Source organism: Salvelinus sp. IW2-2015, linkage group LG31, assembly GCF_002910315.2.
Source record: "Salvelinus sp. IW2-2015 linkage group LG31, ASM291031v2, whole genome shotgun sequence".
Classification (NCBI taxonomy): Eukaryota; Metazoa; Chordata; class Actinopteri; order Salmoniformes; family Salmonidae; genus Salvelinus; species Salvelinus sp. IW2-2015.
In genome coordinates, this window is record NC_036870.1 from 1,718,944 (window position 1) to 1,738,640 (window position 19,697).

Here is a 19,697-nt window from a genome sequence, read left to right on the forward strand (position 1 = left end):
ATAAAATCAGCTGCGGGCCAAAACATTCATATTAAACACCATTATTGCACACAGTGATAGTCCATGCAACTTATGTGACTTGTTAAGCACATTTTTACTCCTGAAGTTATTTAGCCTTGCCACAACAAAGGAGTTGATTACTTATTGACTCAAGACATTTCAGCTTTTCATTTTTTATACATTTCTAAAAACATAATTCCACTTTGCCGTTATGGGGTATTGTGTGTAGATCAGTGACACAAAATATAAATCATTTTAAATTCAGGCTGTAACAACAAAATGTGGAAAAAGTCAAGGGTGAACACTTTCTGAAGGCCCTGTAAATGTGTATCACTGCACCGCAGACCATTTAATAGCACAACACATGGGAATACAATGTCAGATATTTTGTTTATTTATGCAACTTAATGTGTTATCCCTGTTCTTCTTCTAATTGCACAACCAAATTACATGGATTGCAGTTGAAAATATATTACATTAAAAGTACATGGTGCAAGTGATCAATGCCGTTTATTATAGACATTTATTATAAAAATTGTGAAGATCTCCACAGACCTGTGATCTTGAACATGCACTCTTTAATTGATAAGACATTTATAGTTACATTAGCGTCAAAATGTGGCCATGGATGTGTTACCCATTTGAATAAATACTGTTACATTAGTCTGTAAGTTAGCCTTACCTTTAGGCTACTGTATTACAAAAGTAACATTGAATTGTGTTTGGTTGATAACACAACAAATAACCAGCATTTAACCAGGAGATTAATCTACTGCTTGAATAGTTTAATATGTCCCACTGACTTAGTCGGGCTTTAATTCCATTAATAATTGTTATGCTGTCTGAGGCACTGCATCGCAGTGCTAGAGGCTTCACTACAGACCTGGGTTCGATCCCAGACTGTATCACAACCGACCATGATTGGGAGTCCCATAGGGCGGCACATAATTGGCCCAGCGTCGTCCGGGTTAAGGGAGGGTTTGGCCGGGGGGGTCTTTACTTGGCTCATCTGGCTCTAGCGACTCCTTGTGGCGGGCCGGGCGCTTGCAGGCTGACCTCGGTCGTCAGTTRAAMAGTGTTTCCTCCAACACATGGATGCGGCTGGCTTCCGGGTTAAGCGACCGGGTGTTATGAAGCGCTGTTTGGCGGGTCATGTTTCGGAGGACGCATGACTCGAACTTCGCCTCTTGAGTCCGTTGGGGAGTTGCAGCGATGAGACAAGATCGAATGAGAAAGAAATACCCCCCCAAAAAGTACAAAAAATCTAATAGTAATTAAGATGTTGGATTCACTTCTCCAACTCGACCAAAAATCTAACTTAAAGAACAGGMCAAAATCAAATCAAACTGTAAATGGAATTTAAATAAAGTTGGATTTAGTCCTATTCTTTAACTTAGATTTTTGGTTAAGATGGAGACATGAATCCAACATATACAGTACATTATTAACTTTTAGATTACAATTAAAATCAACCAACGCTTTAAACCCTATGCCTATATGTGTCGTCTATTTTTAGTTGAATCYTGGGTTGAATTGAAACAATAGCTGTTGATGACTATACAGGCCTAAATAGCATCATTGATGGTATATGATTGATAAAGTATGGTTACATTTCATTTGCTTTGTTAAACCTACCCCTTGGAATGACTTCCGATAGCAAAAGTGAATCTATTTAGCTCGTACATGTTTAGATTTTAGTCATTTAGCAGACACTGTTATCCAGAGCGACTTACAGTTAGTGCGTTCATCTTAAGATAGCTAGGTGGGACAACCTCATATCACAGTCATAGTAAGTACATTTATCCTCAATGAAGTAGCTATCAGCAAAGTCAGAGCTAGTAGAGGGAACAAAGTAAATTGCGCGTGTTAGTTCACAAAATGCTTTTTTTTGGGGGGGGGGGGGGGTGTTTTAGTGACATATCAAAGCTAAGCAGGGCTGGGCTGTGTTAAAACCCAGGATGGGAGACCAAGGGATAGCTATAGATAGCTGTAGAATTTCCAGAAGGAGGTACTGCCAGCTATAGTTTTTTTTCCTGATAGTGGATATAACATTGAAGATCTGACATTGTTTCAAAAGGTACAAATTTAACATATTTTATACAAGCTTTGTCTATGTTGAAAATTGGTTACAATGATGACAAAATCCTGTGGTTGAAATTTCACCCTCAAACAACAGTTGATTACTTTTTGCAAATCCAATGAATTTTACACAGATTCCACGTCACAATACGTTGACAAATTACGTTGAAACAATGTTGATTCAACCAGTTTTATGCCGTGGTTAACCTCTGAGTCGACAGAATTTCATTCAAGAGGCTTGATGGTCTCAGGCCAGTGACATCTCCAGACATCAGAAGCCTTTGAAAATCTTGATCTTGTGTTTTGTAGCCAGAAGCAGGGTAACGTTGTACTCATAGTCAGCATCATGCACCCCGGTGTGGGCGGAATGCTCCTCCCTGGTGATTCTCTTCCCAGTAGTGGTGCCAGTTCCCGTACTGATCCGCTCCGAACCCGTAACACTCACCTAAATGATAAACACACCATTATACAGAGATACTCGTCCGCCCCGGATTTGGTGGCCAGACTCTTCTATGTGACTTATATTCATTGTACTTATATGTTTTGCCTAATGCCATGTGCCACAGAACTGATGAGGTGGAATGTTGCTGTACTGATTGATGCGTTGATAGGATGTTCTGGTACTCTGACACATACAGTTGACTTTGATAGGATGTTCTGGTACTCTGACAAATACAGTTGACTTTGATAGGATGTTCTGGTATCTGACAAATACAGTTGACTTTGATAGGATGTTCTGGTACTCTGACAAATACAGTTGACTTTGATAGGATGTTTCTGGTACTCTGACAAATACAGTTGACTTTGATAGGATGTTCTGGTACTCTGACAAATACAGTTGACTTTGATAGGATGTTCTGGTACTCTGACACATACAGTTGACTTTGATAGGATGTTCTGGTACTCTGACATATACAGTTGACTTTGATAGGATGTTCTGGTTGACTTTGTAGAGCAATTTTCCATTTGCAGATTTTTTTCGTGAAACTTACAAAACATGCCTATTGATGATGCTTTAACTCTAGATGACAGTATGCAGTTACTAGAAAACATCCTTATACAGTTACGAAAAAACGTCCTTATACAGTTACTAGAAAACGTCCTTATACAGTTACTAGAAAAACATCCTTATACAGTTACTAAAAAGTCCTTACACAGTTACTAGAAAAACGTCCTTATACAGTTACTAGAAAACGTCCTTATACAGTTACTGAAAAACATCCTTATACAGTTACTAGAAAAACATCATTCTACAGTTACTAGAAAAACGTCCTTATACAGTTACTAGAAAACATCATTCTACAGTTACTAGAAAAACATCCTTATACAGTTACTAGAAAAACATCATTCTAACAGTTACTAGAAAAACGTCCTTATAAGTTACTAGAAAACATCATTCTACAGTTACTAGAAAAACATCCTTATACAGTTACTAGAAAAACGTCCTTATACAGTTACTGAAAAACGTCCTTATACAGTTACTAGAAAAACGTCCTTCTACAGTTACTAGAAAAACATCATTATAACAGTTACTAGAAAAACATCACTATACAGTTACTAGAAAAACATCATTATACAGTTACTAGAAAAACGTCCTTATACAGTTACTAGAAAACGTCCTTAATCAGTTACTAGAAAAACGTCCTTATACAGTTACTAGAAAACATCCTTATACAGTTACTAGAAAACGTCCTTATACAGTTACTAGAAAAACGTCCTTATACAGTTACTAGAAAAACTCCTTACAGTTACTAGAAAACATCCTTTACAGTTACTAGAAAAACATCCTTATACAGTTACTAGAAAACATCATTATACAGTTACTAGAAAAACGTCCTTATACAGTTATAGAAAAACGTCCTTATACAGTTACTAGAAAAACATCCTTATACAGTTACTAGAAAAACATCTTATACGTTACTGAAAAACATCATTATACAGTTACTAGAAAAACGTCTTATACAGTTACTAGAAAACGTCCTTATACAGTTACTAGAAAAACGTCCTTATACAGTTATAGAAAAACGTCCTTATACAGTTACTAGAAAACATCATAATAAACGTTACTAGAAAAACATCCTTATACAGTTACTAGAAAAACATCATTATAGCAGTTACTAGAAAAACGTCTTATACAGTTACTAGAAAAACTCATTATACAGTTACTAGAAAAACGTCCTTATCACAGTTACTAGAAAACGTCCTTATACAGTTACTAGAAAAACGTCCTTATACAGTTACTAGAAAACACACTTATACAGTTACTAGAAAAACGTCCTTATACAGTTACTAGAAAAACGTCCTTATACAGTTACTAGAAAAACATCATTATACAGTTACTAGAAACATCCTTATACAGTTACTAGAAAAAACGTCCTTATACAGTTACTAGAAACGTCCTTATACAGTTACTAGAAAAAACGTCCTTTATACAGTTACTAGAAAAACATCATTATACAGTTACTAGAAAAACGTCCTTATACAGTTATAGAAAAACATCATTATCAGTTACTAGAAAAACGTCCTTATACAGTTACTAGAAAAACATCATTATACAGTTACTAGAAAACGTCCTTATACAGTTACTAGAAAAACATCATTATACAGTTACTAGAAAACATCCTTATACAGTTACTAGAAAAACGTCCTATTACAGTTACTAGAAAAAACGTCCTTATACAGTTACTAGAAAAACGTCCTTATACAGTTACTAGAAAAACATCATTATACAGTTACTAGAAAAACATCATTCTACAGTTACTAGAAAACCATCATTATACAGTTACTAGAAAAAACGTCCTTATCCAGTTAACTAGAAAAACATCCTTATACAGTTACTAGAAAACGTCTTAAATAACGTTATAGAAAAGTCTATACAGTTATAGAAAAACATCATTATACAGTTACACTAGAAAAACGTCCTTATACAGTTACTAGAAAAACATCTTTATACAGTTACTAGAAAAACATCATTCTTACAGTTACTAGAAAAACGTCCTTATACAGTTACTAGAAAAACATCATTATACAGTTACTAGAAAACATCATTCTACAGTTACTAGAAAAAAACATCATTCACAGTTACTGAAAAACGTCCTTATACAGTTACTAGAAAAACGTCCTTATACAGTTACTAGAAAAACATCATTATACAGTTACTAGAAAATGTCCTTATACAGTTACTAGAAAAACATCATTCTACAGTTACTAGAAAAACATCATTCTACAGTTACTAGAAAAAATCATTATACAGTTACTAGAAAACCATCATTATACAGTTACTAGAAAATGTCCTTATACAGTTACTAGAAAAACATCATTCTACAGTTACTAGAAAAACGTCCTTCATACAGTTACTAGAAAAACGTCCTTATCAGTTACTAGAAAAACGTCCTTATACAGTTACTAGAAAAACATCATTATACAGTTACTAGAAAAAACATCCTTATACAGTTCTAGAAAACATCATTATACAGTTACTAGAAAAACGTCCTTCTACAGTTACTAGAAAAAAGTCCTTATACAGTTACTAGAAAAACGTCCTTATACAGTTACTAGAAAAACATCATTATACAGTTACTAGAAAACATCCTTATACAGTTACTAAAAACATCCTTATACAGTTAACTAGAAAAACGTCCTTATACAGTTACTAGAAAAAACGTCCTTATACAGTTACTAGAAAAACATCATTATACAGTTACTAGAAAACGTCCTTATACAGTTACTAGAAAAAACGTCCTTATACAGTTACTAGAAAAACATCATTATACAGTTACTAGAAAAACATCCTTATACAGTTACTAGAAACGTCCTTATACAGTTACTAGAAAAACGTCCTTATACAGTTACTAGAAAAACGTCCTTATACAGTTACTAGAAAAACATCATTATACAGTTACTAGAAAAACGTCCTTTACAGTTACTAGAAAAACATCATTATACAGTTACTAGAAAAACGTCCTTATACAGTTACTAGAAAAAACATCATTACCAGTTCCTAGAAAAACGTCCTTATACACAGTTACTAGAAAAACATCATATACAGTTACTAGAAAAACGTCCTTATACAGTTACTAGAAAAACCGTCCTTATACAGTTACTAGAAAACGTCCTTATACAGTTACTAGAAAAACGTCCTTATACAGTTACTAGAAAAACATCATTATACAGTTACTAGAAAAACATCATTATACAGTTACTAGAAAACATCATTATACAGTTACTAGAAAAACGTCCTTATACAGTTACTAGAAAAACATCATTATACAGTTACTAGAAAAACGTCCTTATACAGTTACTAGAAAAACATCATTATACAGTTACTAGAAAACATCCTTATACAGTTACTAGAAAAACGTCCTTATACAGTTACTAGAAAAACGTCCTTATACAGTTACTAGAAAACATCATTATACAGTTACTAGAAAAACGTCCTTATACAGTTACTAGAAAACATCATTATACAGTTACTAGAAAAACATCCTTATACAGTTACTAGAAAAACGTCCTTATACAGTTACTAGAAAAACATCATTATACAGTTACTAGAAAAACATCCTTATACAGTTTAAAAAAAACGTCCTTATAAGTTACTAGAAAACGTCTTATACAGTTACTAGAAAAACGTCCTTCTACAGTTACTAGAAAAACGTCCTTATACAGTTACTAGAAAAAACGTCCTTATACAGTTACTAGAAAAACTCCTTATACAGTTACTAGAAAAACATCCTTATACAGTTACTAGAAAAACATCATTATACAGTTACTAGAAAAACGTCCTTATACAGTTACTAGAAAAACGTCCTTATACAGTTACTAGAAAAACATCATTCTACAGTTACTAGAAAACATCATTCTACAGTTACTAGAAAAACATCCTTATACAGTTACTAGAAAAACGTCCTTATACAGTTACTAGAAAAACATCATTATACAGTTACTAGAAAAACATCATTCTACAGTTACTAGAAAAACATCATTCTACAGTTACTAGAAAAACGTCTTATACAGTTACTAGAAAAACATCATTCTACAGTTACTGAGAAAACATCATTATACAGTTACTAGAAAAACGTCCTTATACAGTTACTAGAAAAACATCCTTATACAGTTACTAGAAAACGTCCTTATACAGTTACTAGAAAAACGTCCTTATACAGTTACTAGAAAAACATCATTATACAGTTACTAGAAAAACGTCCTTATACAGTTACTAGAAAAACATCATTATACAGTTACTAGAAAAACATCAATTCTACAGTTACTAGAAAAACGTCCTTATACAGTTACTAGAAAAACATCATTATACATGTTACTGAACATATTCTACAGTTACTAGAAAAACATCATTCTACAGTTACTAGAAAAACATCATTATACAGTTACTAGAAAAACATCCTTATACAGTTACTAGAAAAACATCCTTATACAGTTACTAGAAAAACGTCCTTATACAGTTACTAGAAAAACGTCCTTATACAGTTACTAGAAAAACATCATTATACAGTTACTAGAAAAACGTCCTTATACAGTTACTAGAAAAACGTCCTTATACAGTTTACTAGAAAAACATCATTATACAGTTACATAGAAAAACATCCTTATACAGTTACTAGAAAAACGTCCTTATACAGTTACTAGAAAAACGTCCTTATACAGTTTACTAAGAAAACGTCCTTATACAGTTACTAGAAAAACATCATTATACAGTTACTAGAAAAACGTCCTTATACAGTTTACTAGAAAAACATCATTAACAGTTACTGAAAAAACGTCCTTATACAGTTACTAGAAAAACATCATTATACAGTTACTAGAAAAACGTCCTTATACAGTTACTAGAAACATCATTATACAGTTACTAGAAAAACGTCCTATACAGTTACTAGAAAAACGTCCTTATACAGTTACTAGAAAAAAGTCCTTATACAGTTACTAGAAAAACGTCCTTATACAGTTACTAGAAAAACATCATTATAACAGTTACTAGAAAAACATCATTATACAGTTACTAGAAAAAATCATTTACAGTTACTAGAAAAACGTCCTTATACAGTACTAGAAAAACATCCTTATACAGTTACTAGAAAAACGTCCTTATACAGTTACTAGAAAAACATCATTATACAGTTACTAGAAAAACATCCTTATACAGTTACAGAAAACGTCCTTATACAGTTACTAGAAAAAACGTCACTTATACAGTTACTAGAAAAACATCATTATACAGTTACTAGAAAAACGTCCTTATACAGTTACTAGAAAAACATCATTATACAGTTACTAGAAAAACATCCTTATACAGTTACTAGAAAAACGTCCTTATACAGTTACTAGAAAAACATCATTATACATTACTAGAAAAACATCCTTATACAGTTACTGAAAAACGTCCTTATACAGTTACTAGAAAACGTCCTTATACAGTTACTAGAAAAACGTCCTTCTACAGTTACTAGAAAAACGTCCTTATACAGTTACTAGAAAACGTCCTTATACAGTTACTAGAAAAACGTCCTTATACAGTTACTAGAAAAACATCCTTATACAGTTACTAGAAAAACATCATTATACAGTTACTAGAAAAACGTCCTTATACAGTTACTAGAAAAACGTCCTTATACAGTTACTAGAAAAAACATCATTCTACAGTTACTAGAAAACATCATTCTACAGTTACTAGAAAAACATCCTTATACAGTTACTAGAAAAACGTCCTTATACAGTTACTAGAAAAACATCATTATACAGTTACTAGAAAAACATAATTCTACAGTTACTAAAAACATCATTCTACAGTTACTAGAAAAACGTCCTTATACAGTTACTAGAAAAACATCATTCTACAGTTACTGAAAAACGTCTTATACAGTTACTAGAAAAACATCATTATACAGTTACTAGAAAAACATCCTTATACAGTTACTAGAAAAACGTCCTTATACAGTTACTAGAAAAACATCATTATACAGTTACTAGAAAAACTCCTTATACAGTTACTAGAAAAACATCATTATACAGTTACTAGAAAAACGTCCTTATACAGTTACTAGAAAATCCTTATACAGTTACTAGAAAAACATCATTATACAGTTACTAGAAAAACATCCTTATACAGTTCTAGAAAAAACGTCCTTATACAGTTACTAGAAAAACGTCCTTATACAGTTACTAGAAAACATCCTTATACAGTTACTAGAAAATGTTCCCTTATACAGTTACTAGGATTTCTTTTTCTTCTCTTCTAAATGACTCGGTTGAGCTCTATGTAACAACTATAGGACATTGGGATGCCGTCTGCATCACTTGGGGCAACTGTGGAGATTGCTGTTTTTCTAGAGTCAACCTCTTTAAGGTTCTAGAGAACACCTTTTTTGTAGCACATGGCGTAGCACATGGCACGTGGTAATTGCCTGCATTTCACACCTCCCGTGTAGATGCAGATAATATGCATAACACTCGGCGCTCTGCCCCTCTTTCCCACTCAAAACGTTTGTTTGTAGAGCAGTGGCGGGTAGATAACACAGTGCTGCACAGCGTGTGGCCATTTCACAGATGCAAAGGGTTACTTCATTTCCATCAGCGGTTTAATTTTTTGGACACTTGGGACACTTTTTCCGGCTTTAAACTCTGTAAAACCTCAGTGCAAATCCAACGCATGCTTTGCAGTCACAGAACACTCTCATAATGTACAGAACTTTGTCGGACAGACACAAAAGGAAGTGGATGGGCTCACCTTATCACAGATATGAATGGAAAACAATAGGCTGAGGAAGCCAGTGGAGGGATACCGGCCATGACTCTCCAGCCATGCGTCATAGACATATTTAAAGAAGGTCGGGCTGTATATCAACACCTGCAAAACATAACAACAGCTTTGACCTTGTGAGAAGTGAAAAGAATTTAAATCTTGAACGTTATCAATCAATGAACCAACCAACCAATCACTAGCTCTTCAAAATCCGCATTATATTGTCTCCAGGTAAACTAAAGCAGATCAACCCATAGGGCTTTGGTCAAAAGTAATACTCTACAATAGGGCGCCATTTCTGAAGCAGCCAAGGGTTCACTCACCCTGTTCCTGTTTGCCTTAATCCTGGACTGGACAGGAATGTACGTTCTGCAAGAAGCAAAAGAAGACATAATATAAGAAATATCAAAGTATTATCACAGATAAAAGGGGAAACCAAAGAATCTTTGGTACTGTCAGTTTAAACCACCATCGTTGATCAAATTCACCTTATTTCTGACAGAGGCGCCGCCATCTTTGTTTACTTTGTGGTGGCCATCCGGTTGGCTATCAGCATTGGCTAACATTAGCCATACTGACTATGAGCTCCTCACGACAAACTAGTAGCCTATACCGGTAATACGTTCAGTAAAAGGTTGTCACGTCTGGAAAAGAAACCCGATTTCAGGTTAGAAAATGTATGTTACAGTTCACAGTGTATTTGTGATACTGATACTGTTTTGGTTACTGTTTTGGTTACTGTTTTGATACTTGTTTTTTTATGTTTGTGTTGGTATAGTAACAGTTTGCAAACAAAGTAATTGTCACATTATTTATGTTTTTACAGATGATCACAGTGACAGATACAGATGCAAACAGCAGAGGCTTGTTTCCCATCAAGGTCAAGGGTCATACGCTATTATGATGTGCTGGGTGTGAGGTCATATAATCAATATTGATTTGGGAATGATTTGATTTGTACTACAGGTATGCTATTCACCACCGGTAGGGTAGACTGTATGAAAAGAAAAGCTGCACAGTCTAGGTCAGATTAAATAAGTGCAATAGATATCAAAGTTTCGACAGCTATGCTGCCTTCATCAGGATTCAAGCTGTGCTGTGATATAACTAGAGCGCTAAGAATTCTTGACCATTTGACCCATAACATTATTAGGCTACAGTTCAACCCTGATCCTCAGGGCTGGACTGGGACCAGAAATCGGCCCTGGCATTTCTAACACACTGGCCCATTTTTTTCTTTGAGATCCCCAAACCAGTCAATTTTTTCCCCTCGAGGCCCCCACACTGGCCCAGTTCTTACTTGAGGCCCCCGTTATTACAAAGATAATGATGATTTTGTGCAGAAAACCCAAGTTAGACAAGCCCACTGGGCAAAAAATGGGCCAGGCCACCCCTGCTGATACTCAAGGTGCCAGTAAAGATTCCTACAGGCAGCTAAGCACTTCCACAACCTCCTCATTCTCCTCCTCCCTTTCCTCTTCCTCCTAACATCCCACTCATCCTCAGCAGTCATTCGATCATTAACACAGGAACATCACCATAAGGATGTAACTGGCAAAAGCGTTCCAGCTGAAGCCATATTTATGACCCAGTTGAAGGAGAGTGTTACATATCCACACGCTAAGAATCCACATGCTTAGAAGCTTAACTTGTGGAATAATGAGATGATTAATTGAGATGATTCAGGTGTAATAATTGTCTAACACAGAGCTTGAGAACATCGACCTTGTGGCGCTGGAAGAGGTCTATATCAGTATGTGCCAACATGTGGATACTTGTGGTTATGACAAACAGCCCTGAAGGAGGCACCGGGTGCACTTTTACAAAGACTGTTTACACAGCATAAAGGATACCAGACCTCACGGGGATGAGAACGTTGTTTGCGGTTTCATCTTTCCATTCATTACAAACAATTCCACAGGCATTAACTACAGTTTGTATTGAAGGATTGCTAAGGTGCACTTACTACACTTCCTTAGGTGAACTTGATGAACGTGTAGTGACTGTGTGGTGCGTGGTCATTGATCACTCACTGTTTGATGGAGCCTGTAGTCAAGGCACTGGTGATCCACTGCARGTCCAGAGTCTTGAAGGGGATGAGCAGAAGACTGGTGGTGTTGTCCAGATCTATGGCGCTCTCTGGGTACATGACGTGATGTGTGGTCCGGCTCCCAACATCCTCCTCATAGCCAGAGGTAGGAGCCATGTTCATTCTGCAGGAGCAGGGTTACGATTAGAGTCAAAGTGGGTGGTACTGCATTATAAAAACTGGGTGGTTCGAGCCCTGAATGCTGATTGGCTGACAGCCGTGGTATATCGTACCGCATATCACGGGTATGACAAAACAAGTATTTCTTATTGTTCTAATTACGTTGGTAACCAGTTTATAATAGCAATAATGCACCTCTGGGGTTTGTGGTATATGGCCAATATACCACGGCTGAGGGCTGTACCTAAGAACAGCCCTCAGCCATGTACCCCGCCCCCCCTGTGCCTTACTGCTTAAATATAACATATGGATGACAATGCTTTCACGTACTAATCAACATATCTGCTTTGTTGAAGGTGGGATGCCTGGAGGTACAAAACTGTAAATTGTATCTAAATAACATTTCTGTCATTTGGAACTTGAATGTGGTGATGAACCAGAGGCTTACTGTATATCCTCAACATCAGGCTCTGGGATTAACCGTCTTCATGACATTCCTGTAAATATCTACTGAATACCCACATCCTAGTTGTGCCATGGCATGTGACAGTTTGTGGAATTCCTGCTTCTCCACATCATCCAGTTCATATTTGTGTCCCAGTTACAGTGAGTGCATTGAGGGGAAAGCTATAGCTGTGATTCTGCCTGTTTAATTAATATAGTTAGTTCGTTCTTCCAAGGGGAGATCTTTGTGTGTGTGTGAGTTAAGTGAGTGTGGGGTGAGCAGTATAATCAATTTCAGCCAAGGACTTTCCTCCTAATTTACACACTGATAGTTGGTCTGGCTCCTCATTGAAAAACACAGCGCAGAAATCCAATCTAAAACTGGGCTTTTCACTCACAGGTGTGAGGTGCATAGCTATCACTACATCTGTTGGGCTCTAGGATCCAACCTAATGAAGTTACTTGCTGAGGCTTTACCCCATCATACACGGATCAGAAGTTGAYTGATGATTAATCCACCGCTGATCCAACGCTGTCAGCGTCTTCTACTCCAGACAAGCTAATTATGTTTGAATAAAAGAACCCGGTACACCTTTGACACCTGTGATATAGCAGCTCTCATAGAACCTGAATAAATAGGCTTTTTTTTAAAGTGTGAGGGGTTTTGCCAGTAAATATTTATCATTACATGAAAGGGGATGGGTACTATCATTTTACATTACCTTGGGCTATGCGCTTGGCAGTGGGTCAATGCTGTCAGCGTCTTATTATCCAGACAAGCTAATCATGTTTTAATAAAATATCCCGGTGCTTCCTTGACACCTGTGATATAGCAGCTCTCATAGAACCAGAATAAATAGGTTTTTAACAACAACAAAAAAGAGATGGATTTTGCTGGTAAATATTTATTTTCATTACATGGAACGGGATGGGTAGTATAATTTTGAAGCAGAGCACATACAACATGTTTTTCATTTGCAGTGTCGGGTCTGGCAATCGAGTGTTCATCTAAGTCACTGTAGTAGCAGCACATGGGCTCCATCCTAAATGGCACGGTATTAYCTTTATAGGGCACTACTTTTGACCAGGGCCCACAGGGGATGCAGGGTGATATGAACTGTACATAATTCCTGTGCTTGTAAGCCTGTACTGCAGAGAAGGATTGTGTTAAAAGACAAGCAATACGTCTTGCGTCTCTTGTCCCAGTSTCTGCGTAATTAAATCAGCAAGCATGCTGCTCCACAGCATGGGATGTTGTAGAAGATAAGTGCAGTAATACAGCTTTACATTGAAGAAAATTTGTACAGAACTGCTGGTGAGTGGAGAAAAACCATACATTTACATTTGAGTTCATATCCAGAGTGACTTACAGGAGCAATTAGGGTTAAGTGCATTGCCCATCAACATATTTTTCACCTAGTCACCGCAGAGATTCGTACCAGCAACCTTTCGKTTACTGGCCCAACTTTCTTAACCGCTAGGCTACCTGCCGCCCGGAGATGTACCAGAGAGCTCATCTCCTGTTTTTCCATGCTTCTGTGACAGCATGGCCAGCACCATTGAGGGCTATCTCCATTTTAAAGTAGTCAATGGGCACCTTCGAGCAGATAGAGTGTGTTGCATTATGGGGCTAAAACCTGCACCTACACGTCAACTGCATGAACTTTACAAAAACCTTGTAAGCAAAGGTAATGCAGTTTTTTATTAAGTCGCCTTCAAGTCGCTGTAGTTGCTTCTCACAAACTGTACCATGCAGCCATTACCTGCATTGTGGGATGCACTATTTGTCAACCAATCATTAGGCTGCTTTTGGTTGACCCAAGCGAACATAGCCAAAGAAGTGACTGAAACAGGAACCAACGTTGCTGTGATTCTAAAGCTACAGGGGATAAAAATTAAAGTGATATTTGAGTCCTCTGTGTAGCCAAATTGTAGCCTACACATGTTATGTTTTCAGTTTGTGAGTCTGTGTGATATAGGGGTATAGAGGGCTTGCAGTTGACGTACGACACCGCCTGGCGGCCATGTTGGAAGACCACTGCATTACTTCTTCTGACAACAACAGACGAGTTTCTGCCCCAAACTGCATGATAACAGTGTCTAAAACTAGTTGATTCATCACCAAGGTAATTTTCTGTGGATATGTTTACAAATTCCCCGCAATCATGAAACACCATTGATGACACCAATGAGAGAAACCTCGAGAACTGTCAGAAAAGCAAGTAAACCTTTTTGCCTGTCAAGACCTGAACCCAGACAGCTGTCAGTACAGGGTCTGCTATGATCATTTCATAACTGGTAAGTCAAGTCTGATCGATTTCGAGTTAAGTTTATCTGTTATGCTAAACAGGTGTTAACACTAAATTAGCTAGCTAGATTGTAGTCTAGCTATTAGCATATGTCGAGCAAATCTTTCACCATAAAATGGCACCTTTATAACAAATGACTGCATGCCTCGATCATCGCATTTGCAGACTAATGTAAGCCTACTATTCCTTATGTGATGAGCAGATTGGAAACGATCATTTTGGTTATTAATAAGCGCATACTGGCAGAGGTTTATAGGCTATATCAGAGAGATTTCTTTCCTTTGCACAGGAAAAATGTGGCCTTTGATAAACATTTGATGSAATTCTACTACACTTTATATGAAAGGAGACATTAGCAGAATATTTTCTAATACGATGGTAGCCTAGTCCTACTGACACTGACAACAGATCAATAAAAACGACCTTGTCTTGAATGCAAATCTAGAATAYGACATTCATTTGACAAAAACTGGATCCCTTCTAGCCATGACCATGAAAAGGGGAGGCGCAAATTATACAATATGACATCCATATAGCCTGGGGAACAAAACTCCAGTGGTTATTATATATTCATGATAACCCATTGATAATTTGTTGAGAGCTTCATTCATAAGAGGGAAAATGTATGGATATTACAGCATAGGACAAAGGCCTCCAAAGGATAGGTCAACCTGCTGTGTTGACTATTGGTTGTTCCAGCCCAACAATAGATTTAATCTTTATATGACATTAAAACACCTGAATGAATTAAACAACCACACAATGAAGAGCCCTGATGGTATARGTGACCTAAAGAAGTGCTATTCAAACATCAGGTGTGCTTTTCATTTGTTTATGTACTACTGTAGGTTCACCAGCTGACCTCTGTCAAGACACACATGTCGACTGGATTCCCAATGTGAAGATGAGCAATGCTGCAGCAGCATCAGTTTCTACTTCTACTTTGTCCTTTTCCAGATATGAAAGGAGACATTCCTTAGTCATACGAGATGGTTGTCATATGCTGTGCTTTGGTCAATCAATGATTYTGTTGTGCAATTTGAGTAGAGAGCACCTTGCCGTCATGACAAAAGTGCCCCCTTAAACCATATGAATATATTAAACCCTAATTTGGAACGTGTAAAATACTACTGTTTATGATATTGTAAACATACTGAAGATAATACGCTATATTGTTGTCTGGGTGAAATTAAAAGTATTGTCATCTCTGCTTTGCCTAGCCCCATTGAATAAAAAGTATTTCTTATAGCCCAACTAGTATTCTTTCTTTTACAGTTTAAACACATTTAGCATAGACAACGTAATTGTTGTGGTAGGTTTAGGCAAACCATCTTCATTATCACAGTAGCCCGACTAAGTGACACTCAGACCTTCTGGGATAAATGTATCTGGCATTGAACTTGGTGGTAGTAGTTGTGTGTATGTTTGAAGAGAAGGACCCCCATCATCTCCTGTTTCCAGACATTTCACCACCTAGATTACAAGGGTTGGATTTGCACTAAACAATTTCATGTCAGCACAAGGCATGTACAAAAGTCTAGTATAATGATTAGCCTCATACATTGTCTATTGTTATTGTTTTTGAATTGAGAACCTAGAGCTTAACAATATGTAAACAATGTGTGAGTTAAGCTATTCTCTGCTTCAGATGCACATTGTCAAGGAGTCTTTTGCAAATGTCCATAAGGCTAATGCGATCATACTGTAGGCCACTTTACAATTAAAACAAGTTTAAACACCAAACTTCAAAGAATCAACACTATTTCATATCATTTCAAAGTGTACAATTAAGCTAACTCATATGTAAGGGTTAGACATTTTTGTAACAAGTAGGCTATTATTACTAAAGCATAATTTCAGGTGAACAAAAGAAAGTCCATATCAGATCTGGCCAATCAGCACACTTGATTATTAACTAATTCATTTTGATACATTGAATCAGGTGTGTTAGTGCTGGGCTGGAACAGAAACCTGCACACCCAGCAGAGTTGGCCTGCTCCAGTTGTAATAGGTTTAAACATTGTGTGTGACTTTTAAACTGTATTTCTGTTCACAACATGTGCCAACACAGGTACACATATGGTATACAAGGATGTACCCTTATTCTCTTGGGACATTCACTGGGACCTCTTCATCTGCAGACAGGGTTTCACAGCTCTCTGTACCTGAGAACAGAAAACATTCTAAAGAAACAGGCTGCATTATTCTCAAATTAGACAGCCCTGAATATTATGTCACTATATCTCTCTGTTCTAAGTTTTTCCTCGCTATTGACTAGAACTGGAGAATATTTWAAAAAATGTCATCCCGCAAATGGTACCTTCCCTATCTAGAGTAGCCTACTCTCCCTTCTCTGACAACTTGAATTGATAGCTAATCCTTTCACCCTCTTCCATGGCTGTTAGCTAGTTACAAATGTATTTAGTTAAAACGATAAATACATCAAGATAGCTAGCTAACTAGCTAATATGAAGTTAGCAAGCTGGTGATATTTAATTAACTTAGCTAGCTATACAGTTTGCTGTATAGCGAACATTACATTAGCAGCTAATTTGAGTCAGCCTGCACACTTAAGTTTCTGTAGCAAGCTAGCTAAAAACACAACCATTTTCAAAAAATATTTACTTACTTGAATAGGTTCTCACACTGCCGTTTTCTGGGTCCTTAAAAAAACGAAATAATGGGCAATCTTCCCGAAGTTTCCGATGGTAGCAAAATTCAGCCAGCCATGTGGACAATTGGAGAACTTACTGTCAACTGCGTTTATTTTCAGCAAACTTAACATGTGCAAATATTTGTATGAACATAACAAGATTCAACAACTGAGACATAAACTGAACAAGTTCCACAGACATGTGACTAACAGAAATTGAATAATGTGTCCCTGAACAAAAGGGGGGTCAAAATCAAAAGTAACAGTCAGTATCTGGTGTGGCCACTAGCTGCATTAAGTACTGCAGTGCATCTCCTCCTCATGGACTGGACCAGATTTGTCAGTTATTGCTGTGAGATGTTACCCCACTCTTCCACCAAGGCACCACCAAGTTCCTGGACATTTCTGGAGGGAATGGCCCTAGCACTCACCCTCCGATCCAACAGGTCCCAGATGTGCTCAATGGGATTGACATCCGGGCTATTCGCTGGCCATGGCAGAACACTGACATTCCTGTCTGGCAGGAAATCACGCACAGAACGAGCAGTATGGGTCGTGGCATTGTCATGCTGGAGGGTCATGTCAGGATGAGCCTGCAGGAAGGGTACACATGAGGGAGGAGGATGTCTTCCCTGTAATGCACAGCGTTGAGATTGCCTGCAATGACAACAAGCTCAGACCGATGATGCTGTGACACACCGCCCTAGACCATGACGGATCCTCCACCTCCAAATCGATCCCGCTCCAGAGTACAGGCCTCGGTGTAACGCTCATTCCTTTGACGATAAACACAAATCTGACCATCACCACTGGTTAGACAAAACCGCGACTCGTCAGTGAGGAGCACTTTTTGCCAGTCCTATCTGGTCCATCGGCGGTGGGTTTGTGCCCATAGGCGGCGTTGTTGTGATGGCTGGTGAGGACCTGCCTTACAACAGGCCTACAAGCCCTCAGTCTGGCCTCTCTCAACCTATTGCGGACAGTCTGAGCACTGATGGAGGGATTGTGCGTTCCTTGTGTAACTCGGGCAGTTGTTATTGCCATCCTGTACCTGTCCCGCAGGTGTGATGTTCGGATGTACCGATCCTGTGCAGGTGTTGTTACACGTGGTCTGCCACTGCGAGGACAATCAGCTCCGTCCTGTTTCCCTGTAGCGCTGTCTTAGGCGTCTCACAGTACGGACATTGCAATTTATTGCCCTGGCCACATCTGCAGTCCTTATGCCTCCTTGCAGCATGCCTAAGGCACGTTCATGCAGATGAGCAGGGAACCTGGGCATCTTTCTTTTGGTGTTTTTTAGAGTCAGTAGAAAGGCCTCTTTAGTGTCCTAAGTTTTCATAACTGTTACCTTAATTGCCTACCATCTGTTAGTGTCTTAACGACCGTTCCGCAGGTGCATGTTCAATAATTGTTTATGGTTCACTGAACAAGCATGGGAAACAGTGTTTAAACCCTTTTACAATGATCTGTAAAGTTATTTAGATTCTTCCGAATTATCTTAGAAAGACAGGGTCCTGAAAGAGGGATGTTTCTTTTTTTTTGCTGAGATCACATACACACACACACAAAAGTATGTGGACACCCCTTGAAATTATTGAATTTGGCTATTTCAGCCACACTTGTTGCTGACAGGTGTATAAAATCGAGCACACAGCCATGGAATCTCCATAGACAAACATTGGCAGTAGAATGGCCCGTACTGAAGAGCTCAGTGACTTTCAGTGTGGCACCTTCAGAGGATGCCACCTTTCCAACAAGTCAGTTTGTCATATTTCTGCCCTGCTGGAGTTTCCCCAGTCAACTCTAAGTACTGTTATTGTGAAGTGGAAACGTCTAGGAGCAACAACTGCTCAGCCGCGAAGTGGTAGGCCAAACAAGCTCACAGAACGAGACCGCCTAGTGCTGAAGCACGTAACTCCTTAAAAATTGCCTGTCCTCGGTTGTAACACTCACTACAGAGTTCCAAACTGCCTCGAAGCAACATCAGCACAAGAATTGTTCGTCGGGAGCTTCATGAAATGGGTTTCCATGGCTGAGCAGCCACACACAAGCCTAAGATCACCATGCACAATGCCAAGCGTCGGTTGGAATGGTGTAAAGATCGCTGCCATTGGACTCTGGAGCAGTGGAAACTCATTCTCTGGAGTGATGAATCACCCTTTGACGGATGCCAGGCGAACGCTACCTGCCCCAATGGATAGTGCCAACCTTAAAGTTTGGTGGAGGAGGAATAATGGTCTGGGGCTGTTT

At 37.7% G+C, this 19,697-nt stretch overlaps 1 protein-coding gene across 1 annotated transcript in view; it reads right to left on the reverse strand.

Annotated features, from left to right (window-relative positions):
- Nucleotides 1–1,894: 1,894 nt before the first annotated feature.
- The window catches only part of LOC111956066 (CMP-N-acetylneuraminate-beta-galactosamide-alpha-2,3-sialyltransferase 1-like), a 42,432-nt gene continuing 24,629 nt past the window's right edge, over nucleotides 1,895–19,697 (reverse strand). Inside the window, 5 exon segments of the mRNA XM_023976482.2 lie at nucleotides 1,895–2,440; nucleotides 2,442–2,519; nucleotides 9,794–9,937; nucleotides 10,156–10,201; nucleotides 11,866–12,045. Of these exon segments, the coding sequence (XP_023832250.1) occupies nucleotides 2,351–2,440; nucleotides 2,442–2,519; nucleotides 9,794–9,937; nucleotides 10,156–10,201; nucleotides 11,866–12,045 (538 nt within the window). The 3' untranslated portion in view covers nucleotides 1,895–2,350.